At 39.4% G+C, this 21317-nt stretch overlaps 1 protein-coding gene across 2 annotated transcripts in view; it reads left to right on the top strand.

The window, feature by feature from the left end:
• MARCHF6 (membrane associated ring-CH-type finger 6) overlaps positions 1–21317 on the top strand; it is a 74753-nt gene that overhangs the window by 38989 nt on the left and 14447 nt on the right. Inside the window, exons 10-22 of one of the 2 annotated variants that reach the window (XM_015101342.3) lie at positions 1835–1886; positions 3614–3672; positions 4908–4988; positions 5438–5506; positions 5591–5665; positions 6611–6745; positions 8522–8641; positions 9605–9705; positions 12232–12369; positions 13887–14091; positions 15967–16036; positions 19116–19297; positions 21023–21157. In XM_015101342.3, the coding sequence (XP_014956828.1) occupies positions 1835–1886; positions 3614–3672; positions 4908–4988; positions 5438–5506; positions 5591–5665; positions 6611–6745; positions 8522–8641; positions 9605–9705; positions 12232–12369; positions 13887–14091; positions 15967–16036; positions 19116–19297; positions 21023–21157 (1422 nt within the window). The remainder of the gene's footprint in view (positions 1–1834; positions 1887–3613; positions 3673–4907; positions 4989–5437; positions 5507–5590; positions 5666–6610; positions 6746–8521; positions 8642–9604; positions 9706–12231; positions 12370–13886; positions 14092–15966; positions 16037–19115; positions 19298–21022; positions 21158–21317) is intronic. The other variant, XM_060400570.1, reaches the window with a different exon arrangement.

Raw genomic sequence — 21317 nt, 5'->3', positions numbered from 1 at the left:
AGAAATAGATGTTTTTTCTGGAACTCTCTTGCTTTTCGATGATCCAGCGGATATTGGCAATTTGATCTCTGGTTCCTCTGCCTTTTCTAAAACCAGCTTGAACATCTGGAAGTTCACGGTTCATGTATTGCTGAAGCCTGGCTTGGAGAATTTTGAGCATTTTATTAGTGTGTGAGATGAGTGCAATTGTGCAGTAGTTTGTGCATTCTTTGGCATTGCCTTTCTTTGGGATTGGAATGAAAACTGACCTTTTCCAGTCCTGTGGCCACTGCTGAGTTTTCCAAATTTGCTGGCATATTGAGTGCAACACTTCCACAGCGTCATCTTTTAGGATTTGAAATAGCTCAACTAGGATTCCATCACCTCCACTAGCTTTGTTTGTAGTGATGCTTCCTAAAGCCCACTTGACTTCACATTCCAGGATGTCTGGCTCTAGGTGAGTGATCACACCATTGTGATTATCTTGGTTGTGAAGATCTTTTTGTACAGTTCTTCTGTGTATTCTTGCCACCTCTTCTTAATATCGTCTGCTTCTGTCAGATCTGTACCACTTGTGTCCTTTATTGAGCCCATCTTTGCATGAAATGTTCCCTTGGTATCTCTGATTTTCTTGAAGAGATCTCTAGTCTTTCCCATTCTGTTGTTTTCCTCTGTTTCTTTGCATTGATCACTGAGGAAGGCTTTCTTATCTCTCCTTGCTATTCTTTGGAAATCTGCATTCAGATGGGTATATCTTTGCTTTTCTCCTTTGCTTTTCGCTTCTCTTCTTTTCACAGCCATTTTGCTTTTTTGCATTTCTTTTCCATGGGGATGGTCTTGATCCCTGTCTCCTGTACAGTGTCATGAACATCTGTCCATAGTTCACCAGGCACTCTGTCTATCAGATCTAGTCCCTTAAATCTATTTTTCACTTCCACAGTATAATCATAAGGGATTATGATTCTATACAGTCAATATAGAAGGTTGCTATTGTTTAGTCGCTCAGTCGTGTTTGACTCTTTTGTGACCCCACGTGCTGTAGCCCGCCAGGCTCCTCTGTCCGTGCGATTTTCCAGGCAAGAATACTAGAGTGGGTTGCCTTTTCCTTTTCCAGGGAATCTTCCAGACCCAGAAATCAAACCCATGTCTCCTGCATTGGCAGGTGGATTCTTTTTCACTGAGCCACCTTTTGTCCTTTTATCACTTTCAGTTTCTCACAGATGAGAGACCTTAAAGAGAGACACTGGACACTGAAAGAAGTGCTGTGCAGTTTACATTAAGATGTTGTTCAGAGATAATGTGGTTTTCAAATTTTTCTTTATTTGGATATCTTAGTGTGATACAAGTGAAATCTGGTATTTATGAGAATCTATACAGTTCATGGTATATTATTAATTTCTGAAGAGGAACTATTTTTGGATTAATTTGATTTTTTTAATATGTGACATTAAGAACTTCAAGTTCTTTAGGTTTCGTTTTAGGAGCTATCTGGGGATTTCCAGGTGGTGCGGGTAAAGAACCCACCTGATAATGCATGATACGTAAGAGTTGCATGTTCGAACCCCAGGTCAGGAAGATCCCCTGGAGGAGGGCATGGCCAGCCACTCCAGTTTTCTTGCCTGGAAAATCCATGGACAGAGGAGCCTGGCAGGCTACAGTCCATAGGGTCGCAAAGAGTTGGACAGAACTGAGCAACTTAGCACACACACATGAGCTGTCTAATGAAAAGTGAAAAGTTACATATAATTTCTGAATGAAATCTCAAGATTGTAGTAAAAGTATCAATCTTCCTAAGTGAATTAAATGTAAATCCAATAGGAGATTAATATGTTTTATTAATCCTTGTTTTCTTTAGGAACATGTCTTTTGGGTGGTGTCTTTAAACACACTGTTCATTCTTGTTTTTGGTAAGTGGTGTTTTGCTTTTATTTATGATATTATGATAGGAGTTTAGTTTTTTCAGACATTGCTACAGGTTTTGTTTGGTTTTAACCTGATATGAAATATAAGAATGGAATATATGAATGGAACTTATATGGAATATATGAAAGGAGTTTTAGACAGTCATCTGGCATAGGAAGGCCCTAGGTATACAGATATTTTCTTTCCTAAGCAGCACTGACTGCTGTTACTGCCAGCTCTACTGTTGGGCATTTCTGTCTCTTTTTGTAGCAGCTGGTTTTAGATTGACTTGAGAATATACAGTGTCCCACTTTTGAAATTAATTTTGTGCTGATTATCTCTGTGTTCTTTCCTGTGGCAGAAGGTCTTGTTTTTAATCTGTTAAAGTCCTGACCAAGACCTTTCCAGAGACCTTGGCTTGGGAGCTGTCGCAGAGAGAGATACGGGTTTGAGGAAAGACAGTGAACTTAGCCCGAGTGTCACTCCCCTCAGAACCAGATTCCAGTAATGCCGTGACTTCCAAACACTTCACAGCTGTACCTGTGAGGTTTCTGTGACAGCACTGAGAGTCCCTCCAGTTGGGGGTCATGAGAGAAAGGAAGGCAGAATTGAGATGCAGCTCACAAGTTTTTCTGCTTTGGGGGAAGATAGGGAAACTGAGTCAAGTAACTAAGGTTCCTCCAGCAGTTCTTCAAGGTGGAGTCTGATAGACTTGGGTCATTGGTTAGACCATGTTTCGGGTGTCCTGGAGAGACTGCAGGCTGCAGACTGACCTTAGAGTCCTCTTAGTGCCTCACTGTCTGCCCCTTTCTAATTACTTCTTGATGCCATCTTCTACCTTGCTCCTTTGACTCTGTATTTCCTCTAAACTGAAAGTTAGATCTAAGACCTGATTTGATTCAGGGTCAATACTTGCAGGACAAAACCTTCACTGGTCATGCATTGCCCGATAATACGACATATCAGGAGGTACCTGATGTCCGGTTCTCCACCTTTGTCTTTGGTTCAGGTCATGGTATCTTGAAGCCATTATCGTTAGGTTTCATGTTTCCCTTTAACCACCAGAAAGTAATCTGTGGGAGGTGGTATTTTATTATCATGCAAATATCTAGTGTTCCATCAACTTTTTACCTAATAATTTTGTTAGCCATTGATATTTGCCTGGATTAATTTATGTTTATTAGGCATTGCAAAATGGTAATTTTCAAATTCCGTCATTTTAAAACATTCATTGGCTGGTTTTCCTATAAAGAAAAGCTTGTTCTTATCAGTTGGAACCGTTTCGTTAATCTGAAGCAGCAGGTCAGATGTGCAGTTCTTTTCCTTTAATTATTGGCACCCAGACTGCTTTCCTTGCTGATAAAAGTGTTTTGTGTTATGTTGCTTTTTTTCCTCTTGTGGTTTTTGGCATTCCCTTTTTTGAAGATTATGAACTCATGGGTTTGTATATATTCAGTGTTTTCTTTAGTTTTGGGGTTCTTTTTGACACAGCTTCTTCTCTTTGGCCTGTGAGACCCTTTTCACAATGGTTCTTGTGTCCTTTCATTGTGAGCTTATTAGAGCTTGATAACTTTTTTGTTTTCTGGTTCTAGAGAATACCACAGGCAATACATTTTTGGTTCTGGGGTCTTTCATTTCTCTAAGAAGCCTTTGTTCCTTTTAGTGGGGTTGGTACTAGGAGTGTTCATTCTTTTGATTTTGAAGTTTTCATTGAGTTTTTCCCCCCTTTTAGCATTTTGCCCTTACCACATCGGTCACTTTTCTCTTGTTGGTTTGGGATTTGAAGAACACGTGAGTATGATACTTTCACAAACTTAATTTCAGTAATTAAACCCTAAATTTGATGTATGTTGAGTAAGTAATAATATTGTAAAGAGTTACTTCATTTCTCTGTCTGCCTTACATGAAGGAGTAGTTTATCTGGCACCACCTTGTTCATGTCTTAAGCGAAAAGCGGCTCAAGACATAGAAATGTTGGGAGGTGTGGAAGGTGTTCTCTGAACCTCGTGAGGCACAGTCTTCCTCCCTATGGGGCAGGCGGGAGACATGCTGTGGGGAAGCTTTCTTACAGACTGACCTTTTCACCTGACCACTGGCTTGCGAGCTCCATTCTCTCCCTTTTCCCTAGTTGCCCCATAGTGAATTTAGAAAGGTAACGAGATGTTAATCAGTTTTTTAAAATGTTGATCTGTGTCAGAATGATGAGCTGTGGTATCTTCTAAATAGTTTGCTCTAATTTTGACGTTTATGGTTATTTTCCAGAGATAGATAAATATTGGGATGGACAACTACTATTTTCAGCGGGGGCAGGGGTGGGGCAGAGTTAGTCCTTTGAGGACAGCTAGCATAGTTGGAACATTCTGGTCCATTTGTGTGTGTGAATCCTGAGAAATCACATTCTGAAGTTTCCGAAATGGCAAAGAGACATGTTCTGGTATTTAATGCACCTCTCCGGATTCTCACTCGATGAATGTGAGAACTTGAAAAGTCAGATAAATGCTTTGATACATTTTAATAGCACTTGCTGTGTGATATTCAGGAACCAAAAGGTGAGCAGTGTTTGTCACAATCCAAGCTCTTGCTCTTTGTAAGTTGAGAATGAAACAGATTTACAGAGCAAAGAAAACTGGAACCGTGGCGGTAGGAGAGAAGGTGGCTTGGTTGCACGTGGCTGGTGAATAGCCCAGGCCGTGTGCTGCTCCTTTAGCACTCAGCCTTTAGCGGGTCCACTTCAGCATGGACTAGAGTGCAGACTGTTACAGCTTCTTTCTTATTTTTGTAAAATTTAATTCACTGTACTCTGATTTTGTCTGCTTGAGCAAAGTGTTAGTCTTTAATTTTTCCTCATCTTTTTGTAGTAAATTTCAGTCATTGGGAGAATCCGGTTTGCAGAATTGTCATCCAGAGGGGATTTTATGGACGGTTATAGAGAGTTATATAGTCAACTTGGATTGTTTAATAAACATTGTTTAATGGGTATAGGCCATGTAGTAAAATTAATATTTAATTTATTTTCTTTTGTCTAGGTCCAAGCATCTCATTTTGAAGGCCTAATCACAACCATAGTTGGGTATATACTTTTAGCAATAACATTGATAATTTGTCATGTATCCTTTAATGAACCAGGTTGGGGTTCAGTAATGTTACTATTATTAACCCAAGAGTTATTCTTATTGATGAAAACTATTTTTCTCCACTAGTCCTTCTTAGTTGAAGTTGTGGGTATTTGTAGTGAGGATGAGAGCAGAAAAAATTGAGATAAATTAATTCTGTCTGTCAGATAGTACTGAGTGTTGCCTAGTTACCTGTTTCATTGTATCTGTACTATTTTGAAATAAACAAGTTTTTTGTTGTTGTTGGAGTATAGTTGATTTACATGTGTTATACAGCAAAGTGATTCAGTTATACATATATATGCATTATTTTTAAAAATAATTCTTTTCCATTATGGTTTGTCATAGGATATTAAATGTTTCTCTGTGCTATACAGTAGGACCTTGCTGTTTATCTGTATCTTTTCTTAAATGTTCAGTTTTTCCTTGACGACACACTGTAGGGATTGGCAACCCTTGTTAAATTTCATAGGTCTCGTCGCTTGCTAGGAGTCTGCTATATTGTTGTTAAGGTAATTAATTCCTTTTAATAAATTAAGACTGGAAATACTTTCTCCCCATTTAGGTGATATTGATGACCTTTATTTTTACTTAAGGTCTCTTTGTTAGTGGTGGTAGAAATTGGAGTTTTCCCTCTCATTTGTGGCTGGTGGCTGGATATCTGTTCCTTGGTGAGTTTATTTTTCATTATCTAATACAATCTAATAATTTAAAAGCTTTTTAAAAAGTCTTTAGAATGGGTTCCTTTTACTGGAAAGCCAATATTTGATGATAATTTATTTTTTTTTGAGAATGTATCATCATAGATTCTCAATGTCGTTAATTTTTCCTGAGTACCTGATTTTTGTGAGGTTTGTACACATATTTGATGTTAGACTGTTTTGACTGGAACCTTTCTACTAATTAGTGAAGAACTTTCTTACTTAACTCTTCTCACTTTCATAAAGATGCCAAGATGTTATAAACGTAAAAAGAGTAAATCAAAGGAGTTCCCTGGTGGTCTGCTGGTTAGGACTCAGCACTTTTACTGCTGTGGCCCAGGTTCAGTCCCTGGTTGGGAAACTCCTCAAAGAAAGAAAAAAGGAAAAAAAAAAAAAGAAAGAAAGAAATCTTATAAGAAGACTACCTTTATGGTAATAAATTCAACCCTAACCATTTGTTTTAACTAAGATGCTCAGTCTTCATTAAAATGTTTAATGGCTGTCAGTGATAATCAGTTTCTTCTCAAAAAATAATTAAATATAGAAAAGCTGCCTTTTCTGAGGTAACATTTTCTCTCATAGTATTAAAACCCACCATTAATTTAGATCTGTAACCAAGAGAAGAAGGTATTATGGTAACATAAATGTTTCTTTCACAATAGCAACATTGGTAAAGTTCTTATTCACAAATAGATCCATCAATATTGCCTCTTTTAAATTTTTCAAAATGTCATGTATGTCTTTGAAATAGCATTCAACCTTATTTCTACTATGAAATGCCTTTAAGGGAACTGTAATCCTAGAAACATCAGAACTTTCATGTATGGTGATTGATTCCCTTCCTAGAATGTGAAGATGTTAATTCAGCAGAGGTGAGTGGTACAGATCTCTCTCACCTATTCTGTCTTGATTTAGGAAATGTTTGATGCTACTCTGAAAGATCGGGAGCTGAGCTTTCAGTCGGCCCCAGGCACTACCATGTTTCTGCACTGGCTGGTGGGAATGGTGTATGTGTTCTACTTTGCCTCCTTCATTCTGTTACTGAGAGAGGTAAGCTCCACGGGAAGTGCCAACATTGCACCTTCATGGAAAGGACTTCTGCTTTAACCACGTGGCATGCCTTAAAGGCTATGATGATTTCCTAGCTCAGTCTTTTTCTCTTTATTGTAAGAGGGAAATCATGTTTAAGTTATTGGTCTCAAAAACTGGCAGGTTTTATTATTTCTGTCAGTTTGAAATATGAGTAGAGTGAGGGGAAAATTTAAATAAAAGCACTTGTTTTACTTGGTATGTATTTTAACCATCCTCAAATACGTGTTCTTGGACTTCTTTATGTGATGTGAGCCTATTTTGGACTTCATTCAAGGACATGCTAGAAATTCCCAAAGGGTATGGTTTCACAGGATCAGATGTGTAAAATGGTCTTGAAGCCGTTTATACTCCTTAAGTATAGTATGATAGTGGGGCTTCTTTATGATTCTGGTTCAGTTGCCGGGTGGGAGCTTTTACCAATCCTGGTTTCAGAATACGGTCCTTACTGATATGAAGACAGTAAAACAGTGTGAGTATTTGACTAGGATGCATCTCATGCTTAGTCACCTGGTGCAAAAGGAAGTGTGAGACTTGAGTAATTGTAATAAATGTACTTTCTGCTCTGAATTCTTTCCCCAAACAGTACTGTACGCTGACTCTGTGCCAGCCTCTGTGCTGTATGCTGGGGTAATCGGGAGAAACAAGGACAGAGTGCCTACTCAGTGTTACATTCTGGAAAGGAATACAGCCAGGGAGCAAGTCCGCTTACTCCACGAGAGCAGTGCTGGAGAAGCAGGGCTGAAGGAGCAGGCTGGCAACTAGTACAGTGTGAATGGAACACTAACGCACAAAGGCGTAAAGCTATTCATGGTTACTCCGCTCTTTTGAGAGATTTGAGGAGCTAGGGATGAGGTGGGGTCCAAAATATTCTCCTGAAACATAAGAGTATAAGTTCAGTAATTCTGTTTGCAAATAAAGCCTTTATTCTTGTTTTGAAACTAGTGATTAAAACTAAGTTTATTTTTCAAATTGTAATTTTATGTGACCTCTAAATTACATTCTTCATTGATAAAATATTTTATACTGAATTTTTTCATTTTATCAATGTGGTAGTTTTTTGTTGATACAGAATCCTAGTATTTTGGAGTTAGATGGAAACTTAAAGGTTTCCATCTAACTGTAATAATTGCTTTGTTTGAAAAATGGAAAAACAGAATTTGGGCAGATGAGAGACTTTACACAGGGTAGCTCAGTGAGTTTGGGCCACCCAAAACTAACCCTCAGGCTCATCCATTGTCCCATCACCCACAACCTCTAGAGTTGATGCTTTCTCCTGAGCCAGGGAAAATGATGTAATAGGTAGTCACTTGAAGATACTGAGAAGCTGAAGGGTTTCTTAATTAAGGTAAGTCTTCTTGAAAAGTGTAAGACTGAAATCACATCTTTTGTTAAGGATAATTATAAATTATAACCCAATTCTTCCCAGATTATACAATATAGTTATAATTTTTATAAAAATACTTACTGTTCATCTTGGAAGTCTAGATTTCTTGACAGATTGTACTTAGTAAAATTTTTCCATTGAATGATTAAAAGCATCAGAGAACATCAGGCACAGGATAGTTTTAATTCTGATATAGGAACTTCTTTTCCAAGTAGAGTTACATGAATTTTCTAGGGCCAATTTCTTAAGATGCCAAAATAATTTAAAAAGCTTCTCTGTTAATGTTTTAGCTCATATACAGAGACAGAAGACATTGATGGATATTTATAGCATTTGAAATAAATTTTCAGGTACTTCGGCCTGGTGTTTTATGGTTTCTAAGGAATTTGAATGATCCAGATTTTAATCCAGTACAAGAAATGATTCATTTGCCTATTTATAGGCATCTTCGAAGATTTATTTTGTCAGTGGTAAGTGTAATTTTTTTTAATGATTTTGAAGTAAAATGGGTTACCCTTGAGTTTTTTTGTTTTTTTGGTCAGAAGGACTGGTAGAGTGGATTGAATAATTTAGGTTTATCTACGCCTGTGGAAGTTGGTTATCAAATAGTTATTTTGTTGGTTTCTTTGATAAAATGTTAATAAACGAAAATGCCTTTTGGTTCTTTAGAAGTATAATTAATTGCCTAATTATGGGTTTCAGAATTATGTTTAATTTGCATTTAAGCAGTAGAGACTTGTTAATAGCTTCTAAATTAAACTCTTGGGATTTCCCAAGTGGGGCTGTGGCAAAGTATCCACCTGCCGATGCAGGAGATGCAAGAAATGTGGGTTCAATCCCTGGGTCAGGAAGATCCCCTGGAGGAGGGCATGGCAATTCACTCCAGTATTCTTGACTGGAAAATTCCATAGGCAGAGGAGCCTGGCTGGCTGTGTAGTCCATGGGGTTGCAGGGAGTCGGACACAGCTAAGTGACTGAGCACAGCACATTAAACTCTTAATAGAACCATCTCAAAATTTCTTCCCTGGGTGGAAAAAGAAATTGCCCAGTTAAATCTTAAGTTTTTCCAAGATAAAATTCTAAAAGCAATATTGTGAGCCCTTTGGAAACTTTTGTGTCATTAGTATGGGTTCTCTCCTACTGTCACCGGTGGTTTATTATGCGGCAGACAGTTCTGATCCTTCATTGCGAGCTTCTAGCTCTCTTTTCGTATACCGTGCCGTGGTTATCCTTTGTGGCTCCTGTCTGAGCCCTTGTGTCCTTGAGAGAGAGGAGCAGCTGTCCTAGGAACTCGTCTTCACACAGAGTGACCCAGGTGTAGTGTGTTGAGTGAGAACACTCAGTGCCCTGGGCATACGTCGACCTGAACTGGAGTCTGCCGTCTCTCACGGATGGTGACAGTGGTGCCCGGCCTGCCCTTTCTCTTGCTGCAGATTGTCTTCGGCTCCATCGTCCTCCTGATGCTGTGGCTGCCTATACGGATAATCAAGAGTCTGCTGCCTCATTTTCTCCCATACAATGTCATGCTCTATAGGTAAGTTTTTGATATTTGGAAGCTTTACTAATTAAAAGTCTGTTAGAGACTTGATACTCAGAGTACATACATTTAATAAAACATTTCATTTCTCACAGATATTAGCAGTCATCTGATAACTAAAATTTTCCATATGAACATTAGCAGTTATATTTTCCAAAGAAAGACTTTCGTTTTTCTGCATATGCAGTGTTCCTTTGTTTAGCATTGAAATGTTAGCATTCCTAATGAGAGGTACCTAGTAGTGTCATCTTTATATGAAAAGCATTACATCGTAGGTTAGGTAGCCATAGTTAAACATGTAATTACAGATGAAGATAGGCTTATAAATGGAAAAATATTATTTTGATTTAAAGACTAAAGTAACCTGGAAACCTAGTCTCCTACATTCCCTTCTTCAGTGATTTGTATCTTCTCTTCAGTCATCTAAATATGCCAGGCAAATTGAATTTCTTCCTCAGATTTACTTGTAATTGTCTCTCAATCTTGTCAGTTCTAATTCTTTATGATCTCTTATAAAAATCAGTGATATACCACTTAATATTTTAGGACTTTTTCTTTTTCTCCATTTATAATCCATCTGTAACAAATCTCCCTCTTCCTCTATAATATGCATAGTAATATCTGGGTAGTGTAGAATGACATACAAGGCTTGGCATAATCTCACACTGCCCTTTTTTTTTTTTTTTTTTCCCTCACACTGCCTTTTGAGCCTCTTGTCCAGCATCGTCTGACTGGAATTCTACTCCACAGCCCCACGCAGCCTCCATTGAGTCTCCCCATAAAGGCCTAGCTGTTCCTGGTCTTTCCCTCTCTGTTTGTAGTGACCTTCTGCAAGCTTTTGCTGTCTCTCCTCAGAATCCAAACTGAGGTTTTATTCTCTTGAGTTTTTTGCTATCTAGAGTAAGTCACCTCCCCGTCCTTGTGTGTTCAGTTGTAGCAAGGACCAGGAAGCATAGTTGGTCCTATGCATTGTTGGAATAGTCCCATCTTGGCAGTCGGTTACACCTAGAAGTTCAGTGGAGCTGTTGTAACAGTGTGTAGTGCATTCTTTCATTCAGCAGGATTGAGGGCCCATCATATACTAGGTGCTTCTCTGTGTGCAAGGGATGGAACAGTGAACAAATCAGAATCAGGAACAATTTGTGTCCTTCTGGACTTGTCTTTCAGTGGGGGAGATAGCCAATAAAATAGGTAAAATATGTAATATGCCAGAGAGTCATAAGTGCTGTGGGAAAAAATGAACAAAGAAGTGACTAGTGAGGCCCTGAAGTGACAGTTGAGGAGGCCCTGAGGAGGTGATGAGGGAGTAAGCCGCGTGAATCTCTGAAGGCGAAGGGCCCTTTGCAGCTGGGCAGGCATGTGCAGCGGCATTGAGTTTGGGTTGAGGAGCAGCTGGAGACCAGTTTGGCGGCACTGAAAGAAGGAGAAAAGTAGTTGGCTGGGAGTCGGAGAGGTCGTGGGAAGCTGGGTCTTCCAGAGCCTTGTAAGCCATGGTAAGCACTTTGGCTTTGAGTGGTTTGAGGGGTGGGGGTTTTGGGGAGGTTGAGCAGAGAGAGCAGTGATCTGACGTAGGTTTCCCAGGGTTCAGTCTGGGTACTGTGACTAGACGAGCCAGGGTTGGGATGGCCAGGGCAGAAGCAGGAAGCCAGCCAGGAGGGTAGTGCCACATCCTGGTGAGAGGCGAGGGTAGCTGAGATGGAGGAAGTGGCCGTGGCGTCAGGAGAGGTGGTTTGATTTAGGGTGCGATTAGGGTACAGTCCATAGGATTCTCTGTATGTTTGAATGAAGGGTGAAGAAAGGCAGCGAAGGATCTAAGTTTCTGTCCTGAGCACCTGAAGGATGGAGTTGGCATTTACTAAGAAGAGGGAGATTGTGGAAGAGCAGGGTTTAAGGAGGAGTGGGAATTTGATACTGAGCACGATCAATTTAAGATGTCTTGGGTGTTCTGTGAAACGTTGGGTTGGCTCTTTGGGTATGTAAATTAAGGATTAGGGCAGATGTCTGATAGTACATAGAAGTTTACAGAAGGTTGCTGTCTTAAGCCACAGGAGGTTGCGTGCATCCAGAGAGCACATGCAGATGAGAATAGAGAGAGCAGGGGCCTTTCATTGTGTCCAAGTCAGGGAGATGAGGAGGAACCAAAACGCCTTGGCGAGGTGTCCATGGAGAAAACGTTCTGAGGAGCGCAGAGTGGCTGGTGGTGTACTACACTACTAATATAGCCAGTGAGTTGCAGACCAGGACCTGCCCGTCACTCTAACAACACGACAGTCGTGTTAGATGACTAACCCTAACCCTAACCCTAACCCTGACAGTCATCAGGAACGGTTTTGGTGATGTTTGAGGGAGATGCCTTGTTGTCTTCAACTGAGAGTGGATGTGAGGTGATAAAGGCAGTAAGTTCATGCGACTCTTCAAGGAGTTTTACCATCATTCCATTAAATGTTTAATATGGTACAGGGTGGGGGTGACAATGGAAATTGAATCTACATTGTGAGTTTTGGCTTTTTGTAATTATCTTAGTGATGCTCCAGTGAGTGAACTGTCCCTTGAGCTGCTTCTGCTTCAGGTTGTCTTACCAGCGTTACTCGAACAGGGACACACGCGGCAGTGGCTGAAGGGACTGGTGCGAGCCTGGACTGTCACTGCTGGATACTTGCTGTAAGTACGGCAGGTGCCTCATAGGCGTGTCATTTGTGATCGTTTAGTAACCTTTCTGAAAAAGCATGCCCCACTCAGGAAGAGTTAGTTTTAATAAGAGACATTTTGATGATATCTGCAAGTGTATATAATACTTATGAAAGCTTTTCTAATTATTGCTATCCTTTTATGGAGAATGTATACATGTGTTGGGAGGCTTCCCAGGTGGGTCAGTGTTAAAAATCACATGCCAGTGCCAGAGACACGGGTTCGATCCCTGGATCAGGAAGATCCTTTGGAGAAGGAGATGGCAACCTACTGCTATATTCCTACCTGGAGAATCCCAGGGACAGAGGAGCCTGGCGGGCTACAGTCCATGGGGTCGCAAAGAATCTGACAGGACTTAGCACGCATACATGCATGTTTTTACCCTCTTATAGAGGGGTTGCGGCCCAAGTTCTTTCATTAAACTGGGTAAAAGTAAAATGCTTTATAGTGCATTAAAAACAAACCAAGTTACCATTTTTTAGGAAGTCCTAACCTGATAAATTAGGATTGGAAAGGGTCAGTTTTTATTCCAATCCCAAAGAAAGGCAGTGCCAAAGAATGTTCAAACTACTGCACAATTGCACTCATCTCACACGCTAGCAAAGTAATGTTAAAAATTCTCCAAGCGAGGCTTCAACAGTATATGAACTGAGATACCTTAATGTGAAATATGGGCATAATTTGTTTTTTTGTGCTTCACACTTACAGTATTTTTTTTTATAAATTGAAGGTTTGTCAGATGATGGTTAACATTCTTTAGCAGTAAAGTATTTTTAAATTAAGGCAGGTACCTTGTTTTTTAAAGACAGTGCTACTGCACCCTTACTGGATTATAGTCAAGAGTAAGCATAGGTTTTATATACACTCAGAAACCACAAGTCTTGACCCCTTTACTGCAATGTTGGCTTTCTTGTGGTGTCCGGGCTAGACCCACAGTGCCTCCAGGGGATGCCCGTGTGCACTGGGTTCTGCTTGAACATGTATCCTCCTCTAATGGCTCAGTGGCTTGCCATGCCTCCTCCCTCCCCGTCTCATTTGTGCTGTAACTCATTTGTGGCTTGGAGGTTTTAGTTGAGCTGCATATCATAGCAGACACGGTAGTCATCTGTAGTGAAAGGAGAAATTGATACTTTTTTCCCTAAAATTCTTCACATAGAGTATCTTGTATGTTGTACACTTTTTTTTTCCCCCAGTTACTGATTTTTCTCAGATGTTGGCTGAAGAAAACATAAAATAGATCAAATTTATGGGGTATTCTGTATGTTAATTAACTTTACATTTGGAAGGGTTTCATTTAAAGCAGGCAGCAACATTTAGAGCAGATTAAGGTAATGGTAGTGCTCTGCATAGGTTCTACTTATACCTTTTCTTCCCTAAGTAATAATTATTAAGGATCACCAGTAATTATAATCATAGTTGTTATTACAGACAGTGTCATGTCTGCTGTTTTATTCTGAGTGAGAATTTTTACTGATGCAATTTTTACACAGGGATCTTCATTCCTACTTGTTGGGAGACCAGGAAGAAAATGAGAACAGTGCAAACCAACAGGTTAACAATAACCAGCATGCCCGAAATAACAACGCTATTCCCGTGGTGGGGGAAGGCCTGCACGCAGCCCACCAAGCCATACTCCAGCAGGGCGGGCCTGTCGGCTTTCAGCCTTACCGCCGGCCTTTAAATTTTCCACTCAGGGTAGGTACTGTACAGACTTAACAGAAGATTTTTCAGGTTTCTGTTGAGAACTTTTGCTGCTGTTATTGGTACTGTTAGTATAGAGTCCTTGGTATAAACACATCTTACAGTCATCTGAGGAGAACCTATCTTTCACTCCTCTCATTCTACAATACGTTATGTATGTAAATGTCAGGTAAGTTTATCAAATTTTAGACATGAGCCATGGAGTTGGGCGTCCATGTGCCATTGGCCCCTGCCATTTGTAAGGAACAAGAAGACCCTAGATCAAATAAGAAATCAACATTCTTGATTCATTTCCTGTGTCAGGAACTGGAATCCGCATTTTAGAGTTTTTCTCTCTTTAATCCTTGAAGTATTAATCCCAGTGCTCCAAGGAATGAGTAGTAATCTTTTGTTTATATCTGATAAAACTGAAAACCAGATTGGTTAAGGAAGTGCCTGCCAAGGTCACCAAGACCTTCCTCCAGATGCTACCGAAACTGATCCTTCAGGGGTCTCCAGGGACCTTCAGGGTGTTAGATTCCATGGTCAGGTCTTGGTCCTCACCTCACTTGCTGTATTAGTAGCACGTTACATGATTGCCCACTTCTTGTTCCACAAAACACTTTTTTGGAAGTTGTTTAAGAAGCTTCATGGAGGAGTTGATACTTTTAAATCTTTAAAATTAGATCAAGCAGATTAAAAAAAGCAGGTGTGAAAAGGCATTCCAGGCCTATTGTCAGGACAAGAGGCACATTGAGATGTATGGACCTGCAGGGAAGCGAATGGATGGAGTTGAGGCAGGAGGTGTAGGCGAACTGCCAGAGATGGAGGAGCTGTGAGAGACGAGGCTCTTCAGTTGACAAAAGATCCTTTCCTAACCAGAAGGTACTGTGTGGTCCAGATTAGAGAGAGGACCACCACAGGGTCTGTCAGGCAGGCAGTGGAAGCTGACCGAGTCTCCATGCCCGGTCGTGCGGTGTTCCCGCTGGTGCTTGCCGTCTCCCTGCCGGAGCCCTGCCCTCAGGGCCTGGTTGGGTCCAGGTAGGCAGCACTCTTTATATCTCTCTGTCCAGGATGGCCACTTCCTTCTTGTCTCAGGGTGTTTCCTTTCTATCTACACTTTTCCATATAGGAGCCATCAGCTATAGCTATGATGATTGTTTACTTTTAAACTTAATTAAAAATAAATACCACTTGTAGACATGTGGTAAATTATCTTGAATGGTGGATATTCCTTCGCAGCATATATGTATATCAGACCACACTGAACACTTTATTATTAATATAGTTTAATTTGTCATTTATATCAATTAAGCTAAAAAAAATAAAAATAACAATTCTTGTAGACATACTTTAAGTACCTAGAATTTTAAATTCCAGCATTCATTCACACCGACCCCCTGTAAAGTGTTTGGTGGCCTCATGTACCCATAGCTCCCGTGTTCAGCAGTGCAGGTGGAGACATCTCCATCATCAGAGTGTTCTGATTGGATGGCACTGTTATAGAGTAAGCTTTCTTTTCATGAAAAGTTGTTTTTGAGAATTTGATAAAAATAAGTGGCTATTTTTAGTTTTAATGAACAGTGAGTGAGGGAAAATGTAAGTTGATCGTGTTTTATCTTTGTGCTCTCTGATTTAAAATATATTTGCTTGTTATTTGCTGATGTATCTGATTAGATTAAAGTGGAAGCAGTTTCCTTTTAGCCAGAGTTATAGTTAATATTATCTAAAATGAAAATTTCCTTTTTATGTAAAATGGAACGAGTCTTGGAAATGCCAGTATAGACAGTTTGTTTTTACTGAGAGAATTGTGTTGATTCTTTGAGTGGTGTCCTAAAATACATTGAGCACGTGACTACTGTTTATGCACTGCTGTGTTTTGCCTTGCAGATATTTTTGTTGATTGTCTTCATGTGTATAACCTTACTGATTGCCAGCCTCATCTGCCTTACTCTACCAGGTATGAGCTTGTCCTAGCTCTCTGCTAATGACATCATGAAAAGATGCTACATTTTAACAGGGTATATTTTGCTGAGATGTGATCTTTTCATCAAAGATAAACTTGAAGCAGTTTTCCCTTCATTTTTATTGAATGTAGGGTACATGGGAACAGAGTTCAAAGTCAGTCACAAAGTATCAGAAGCAGCTCACTTCCCCCCAGCCTCCTTGTTAGTGCTTCATAGCAGCAAGAAAACCGGAATCATACTGATGTGTTAGCCACTTAAATCATAACCAAGTGGAAGATACTTTCCAGGTTTTATCAAGCATACAAATGTATAGTGAGCTAGTGTCTTGATTATAGCACTCAATATAACTTTATAAATCAGATTTACCTTAAATACTTGAATTTTTTCCCATGTGGGCTAAGGCTGAGAAGGAGCAACTAATTAATTTCAAGTGAAGTTTCTTAAAAAAATTATTTTCTGATTTGTGTAAGAGTTGTGATTTAACTTAAACTGGTAAAAATAAAGTTTTTTTTTAAATTTTGTTTTAACTGTTTCTTCACTGATTTTTGACTGCTCCTGAGTTCACTACTCAGATCTCAACTGTTAAAATGACAAAGCCTGGTTAACCATTGCTAAGTCACTTGAGTTGTGTCTGATTCTTTGCAACCCTATGAACTGTAGCCTGCCAGGCTCCCCTGTCCATGGGAATTTTCCAGGCAAGAATACTGGAGTGGGTTGCCATGCGCTCCTCCAGGGGGATCTTCCTGACCCAGGGATCAAACCCACGTCTGTTATGTCTTCTAGGTTTGCAGGTGGGTTCTTTACCACTAGTGCCACCTGGGGAGGTGCAGTGAAATAAACATATTTTTGAGAAAACTTAAATTTTTGAACTTTGGACAGCTTTGTGGTTTTTAAGTTCCGTTTTCATTTTTATCAGAAATATTAAAAAGTTAACAGAGGAAAGAAATCCAGTTTTATTACTTGAATTTGGCAATACAAGTACTTTAATCTCATTAAAGATTGTTAAGTAAATACTTCCCTGTTAATCCAGTCCCAGCATCTGGGGAAAGGAATGCAGCTATGTTTAATTACAGAAATACTTGTCATAGTACACATTTAAGGTGGTGAGGATGCTGTTTTCCCACAGGTTACTTTCCTATAGCTACATTTTAACTAATGTTAAGTTACTACAAACTAGAAACGAATCTAACCTCTCAAAAACACTTTAGAAGTATGTGAAGTACAGAATTAAAAGAAAGCTTTAAATTTTTTAAAACGAGCCAACCAAAACAACAAAAAGTTTGGAATAAAAATCAGTTCAGTTCAGTCAGTCAGTCATGTCCAACTCTTTGCAACCCCATCAACTGCAGCACACCAGGCTTCTCGTCCATCACCAACTCCCAGAACTTGCTCAAACTCATGTCCATTGAGTCGGTGATGCCATCCAACCATCTTATCCTCTGTCTTCCCCTGCTCCTGCCTTCAATCTTTCCCAGCATCAGTGTCTTTTCCAGTGAGTCAGTTTTTCACAAGTGAAAGTGAAAGTGAAGTCGCTCAGTCGTGTCCGACTCTTTGCGACCCGTGGACTGTAGCCCACCAAGCTCCTTCTCCATCCATGGGATTCTCCAGGCGAGAATACTGGAGTGGGTTGCCATTTCCTTCTCCAGGGGATCTTCCCGACGCAGGGATCGAACCCAGGTCTCTCACATTGCAGGCAGACGCTTTAACCTCTGTACCACCAGGGAAGCCCCAGGTAGTCAAAGTATTGGCGCTTCAGCATCAGTCCTTCCAGTGAATATTCAGGACTGATTTCCTCTAGGATTGGCTGGTTTAATCTCCTTGCTGGAGTAGAAATACATATATACATAGAATGCTTGACATTTTTACAGAATTATCAGTGATACTTTTAAATCTTTAACAAGCATATGTGTTTATTTCATGTGACATTTGCATGTGTTTGTCTTTAAAAATTACTTATCTTTATACCCAAGCTGTTTTGTGATACTGCAAAGAAGTCTGTAATATTATTAGCATTATGGCCTATAAACTTGACTGTTGAGGTGGTTTGATTGGGATTGGAGACAGTGTGGGTCAGTGATCCAGAGCATGATCTTGGTCATGTAAACGTGAGTTCCCCTTCAGCCGCCACCCTCGTGTGCCCTCGGTAGGGGCCTTGGTTTCTCAGTCTTCAGAATGGAGGGTTGTTACTGCTTGCAGAGTTGTTGGCAAGATTAATGAGAAAATGTACGGAAAATGTTTAACCCAGCCACTTGTTCCTTTTAGACATTCAAAAATAACAGATAAGTTTAAAACAAAATAAAACAGATAACTACTGTGTCAAGGAGAAAGAGACACTGGAAAGGGGGTCTTGATCTTCTTTCCAGCTTTATTAGGGAGTAACCATGTGAAGAAATTATATAAATGATCTTGCCTGATAGATTTTTGTGGGTACATTGTGGAATTTATTTGTAATAACTCTTTGAGGCCATCCCTTAGACAACTTTCACATATTTCCTAAGTTTCATTTTATTTTTTTCCTGAGAAAATTAGTGTGAGATTCTTTTTTTGTTGTGCCCACTTCTTATTAAAATAAGCTTAGTTTTCTATCTTAATGAATGAGCTAAATGAAAGAAAGTTACTCTAAATTCCTTATAATGTTGCTAAATATTAAAAATATTGACAACACAAATAATAGAAAGTATATTCTCCATTTGTGTCCTGTTACATGCACAATCATTTCATTTGATGATCCAGACAGCAAGAACACCCCGCTCCTCAAGTCATTTCGGTCCCCAGAGAATAAGCACTTGGCCTCGCAGGTGGCCATCCAGGTCACAGGGGAGCTTGTACCCAGTGACTTGCTGTGGTTTGGTTGTATCTTAAGTTATGACTTTATCTTTAGAGTTTGGGGGGTTTTGTTTTTATTTGGTTTGCTCTTAATGAAGACACTGATACATCAAAACGTGCTGTCTTTTTAATAATCACTTACAATGATTGAAAGAATTGAAAATACTGGTAGTACAACATTGACATCGAGATTAGAGTTGTTTTTGCACGATCGCATGTCTCATTGATCAGCCTTTGTATTTTCAGTATTTGCTGGCCGTTGGTTAATGTCATTTTGGACCGGGACTGCCAAAATCCATGAGCTCTACACAGCTGCCTGTGGTCTCTATGTTTGCTGGCTCACTATCCGGGCAGTGACGGTACTCGTGGCGTGGATGCCACAGGGACGCAGAGTGATCTTCCAGAAGGTCAAGGAGTGGTCCCTCATGGTAGGCCTTTCTAGTCAAGACTGGTCCTGTCTGACAGCAGTGGTGAATGTTTTTCCAGTGGTTTCTTTAAATCTTTTCACTTTGTTTCTTCACTGTGTTGATTGTGTCAAGAAAGTTGATTTTTTGAATTAAAAGGAGTATTCCTTTAAGGCAGTAGTTTTCTGGTTTTACTTTGAAAAATATAGTCCAGATATATCTGAGGGTTAAAAGAAAGTCATGCTATTAAATGATCCAGTAATGCCCTTGAGACATAAGATAGTCTGTAGAATTTAAAATCAGTTTGTTTAAGTAGAAATTTCCTTGAAAGTCATTTTTTCTAAAATTTGATTAAGTTCTTTTAATATATAAAAACTTGACTTCAGGTTTCAGTCAGTGTTATCTATATAAATGAGATTCTTTTAATTATAGTCTGTTGTTATTCAAGACTGTCCTGGCTAGTGTGAAAGTATAGTAGGTAATGGGAATTATTACTCTCAGTAAAGAACTTAGTTGTCACAGGAGTGGGGGAAAATGTCATTACAAGATGATTGTCTAAGGGTGGCAACTTATTGATTGATCATAATGTTGATTATGACTGATAAATATGTTTAGGTCACTGCTTTATGCTTTTTCATTTGTATAATCAACTCTAGTTTTGTATCTGAATTTTTATTTTGATTTTACTAGGAGTTTAATAGCTATTTAATATTCATGTTTAAAGAAAACCACAAGAGATTCATTGTATATTAAGAATAGAGGGATTTGATTGCTGTGTCATCTGTAGATAATGAGATACTTAACTATATTTAAATAGAGAAACTAGCCAGTACCAGTTTTCATTTGATATTCTTCCACATCATATTGCTATGTAAAGAAATAATTACTGTGTCTTAATGCACACCGTTTTAGTCTCTTGATGTTGAAACAACTGTCCTTACTGAGACTCCCTTAAGAAAAAGGGACATCAAGGCCACTTTAAAACTAATTTCTTTGTCAGGATTTCATAGGGGCTCTTACATGTTACCTCTTCCTTCTTTTTGTGCCAGTTTCTATTTTGCCACTTTGTCCAAATTCTATAGCTGTGCTAATAGAATAACCATGTGGCTAGTGGCTACCATCTTGCACAACACAGATACAGGTCGTTTCTGTCATCTCAGTAAGTTCTGTGGGAACTGAACTTCCCACAGAAGTAAGGACTTCCCACAGTCCTCAGTTCCCTAAGAACGTACTGTTCTAATTTGATCAGCTTGGTTAATTACCTTAACAAGGGTTATGCAGAATGCGTCAACTATATCAGTCCATCTCAGAGGTCACAGGTCAGCCTGTGAGTGGGCCACCATTGGCTCAGGGGCGTGGAACAACCAGGGAGATGATAAACACTGGCAGTAACTCTCTAAGACGGAGGGTGGAGACTTGGTCAGCTTCTTGGACAAACAGAAGCCTATTCCTGAGACTTAGATTGAGAAAAGTAGCACAGCCACTTGGTTAATATATGTAATAAGATAACTTTGTAGCAACATAGTAATATGTTTAGTAGTAATTTCATGCTTTTGTTAAGTAGCTTGAGTTTTTGTAGTTATACATTCAGATTTCATTTAAACATGTAACATAAAAAGTGAGTTGTTTAAGGTATGTATTTGTTCTATTAGGTGTCAGGTCAAAGAAGAATAAACTTCACGTGAGATAAAGTGTTTGGCTAGAAGTCAGGGAGACTGTCTAACTCAGTGGCCTTTCATCTCCCACTAGATAATGAAGACTGTGATTGTGGCAGTGCTGCTGGCTGGGGTGGTCCCACTTCTTCTGGGGCTTCTGTTTGAGCTGGTTATTGTTGCTCCCCTGAGGGTTCCTTTGGATCAGACTCCTCTTTTTTACCCGTGGCAGGTAAGTGCATGTCTTTTGCTCATATTTCCTTTTGTATTTGGAATCAGAAAAATTCTCAGGTGTTTAAAGTGATTTTAAGCAGCTTGTTTAGAAAGACTCCTTAATTTTTTCTATTGTAGGAGCTCTTGTAAAATTGATCAGATAATGCATTTTACCTTTT

Source organism: Ovis aries, chromosome 16 (genome assembly GCF_016772045.2).
Source record: "Ovis aries strain OAR_USU_Benz2616 breed Rambouillet chromosome 16, ARS-UI_Ramb_v3.0, whole genome shotgun sequence".
Lineage (NCBI taxonomy): Eukaryota > Metazoa > Chordata > Mammalia > Artiodactyla > Bovidae > Ovis > Ovis aries.
Note: the sequence above shows the minus strand (reverse complement) of the source record. Positions and strands in the feature narration are given on the sequence as shown.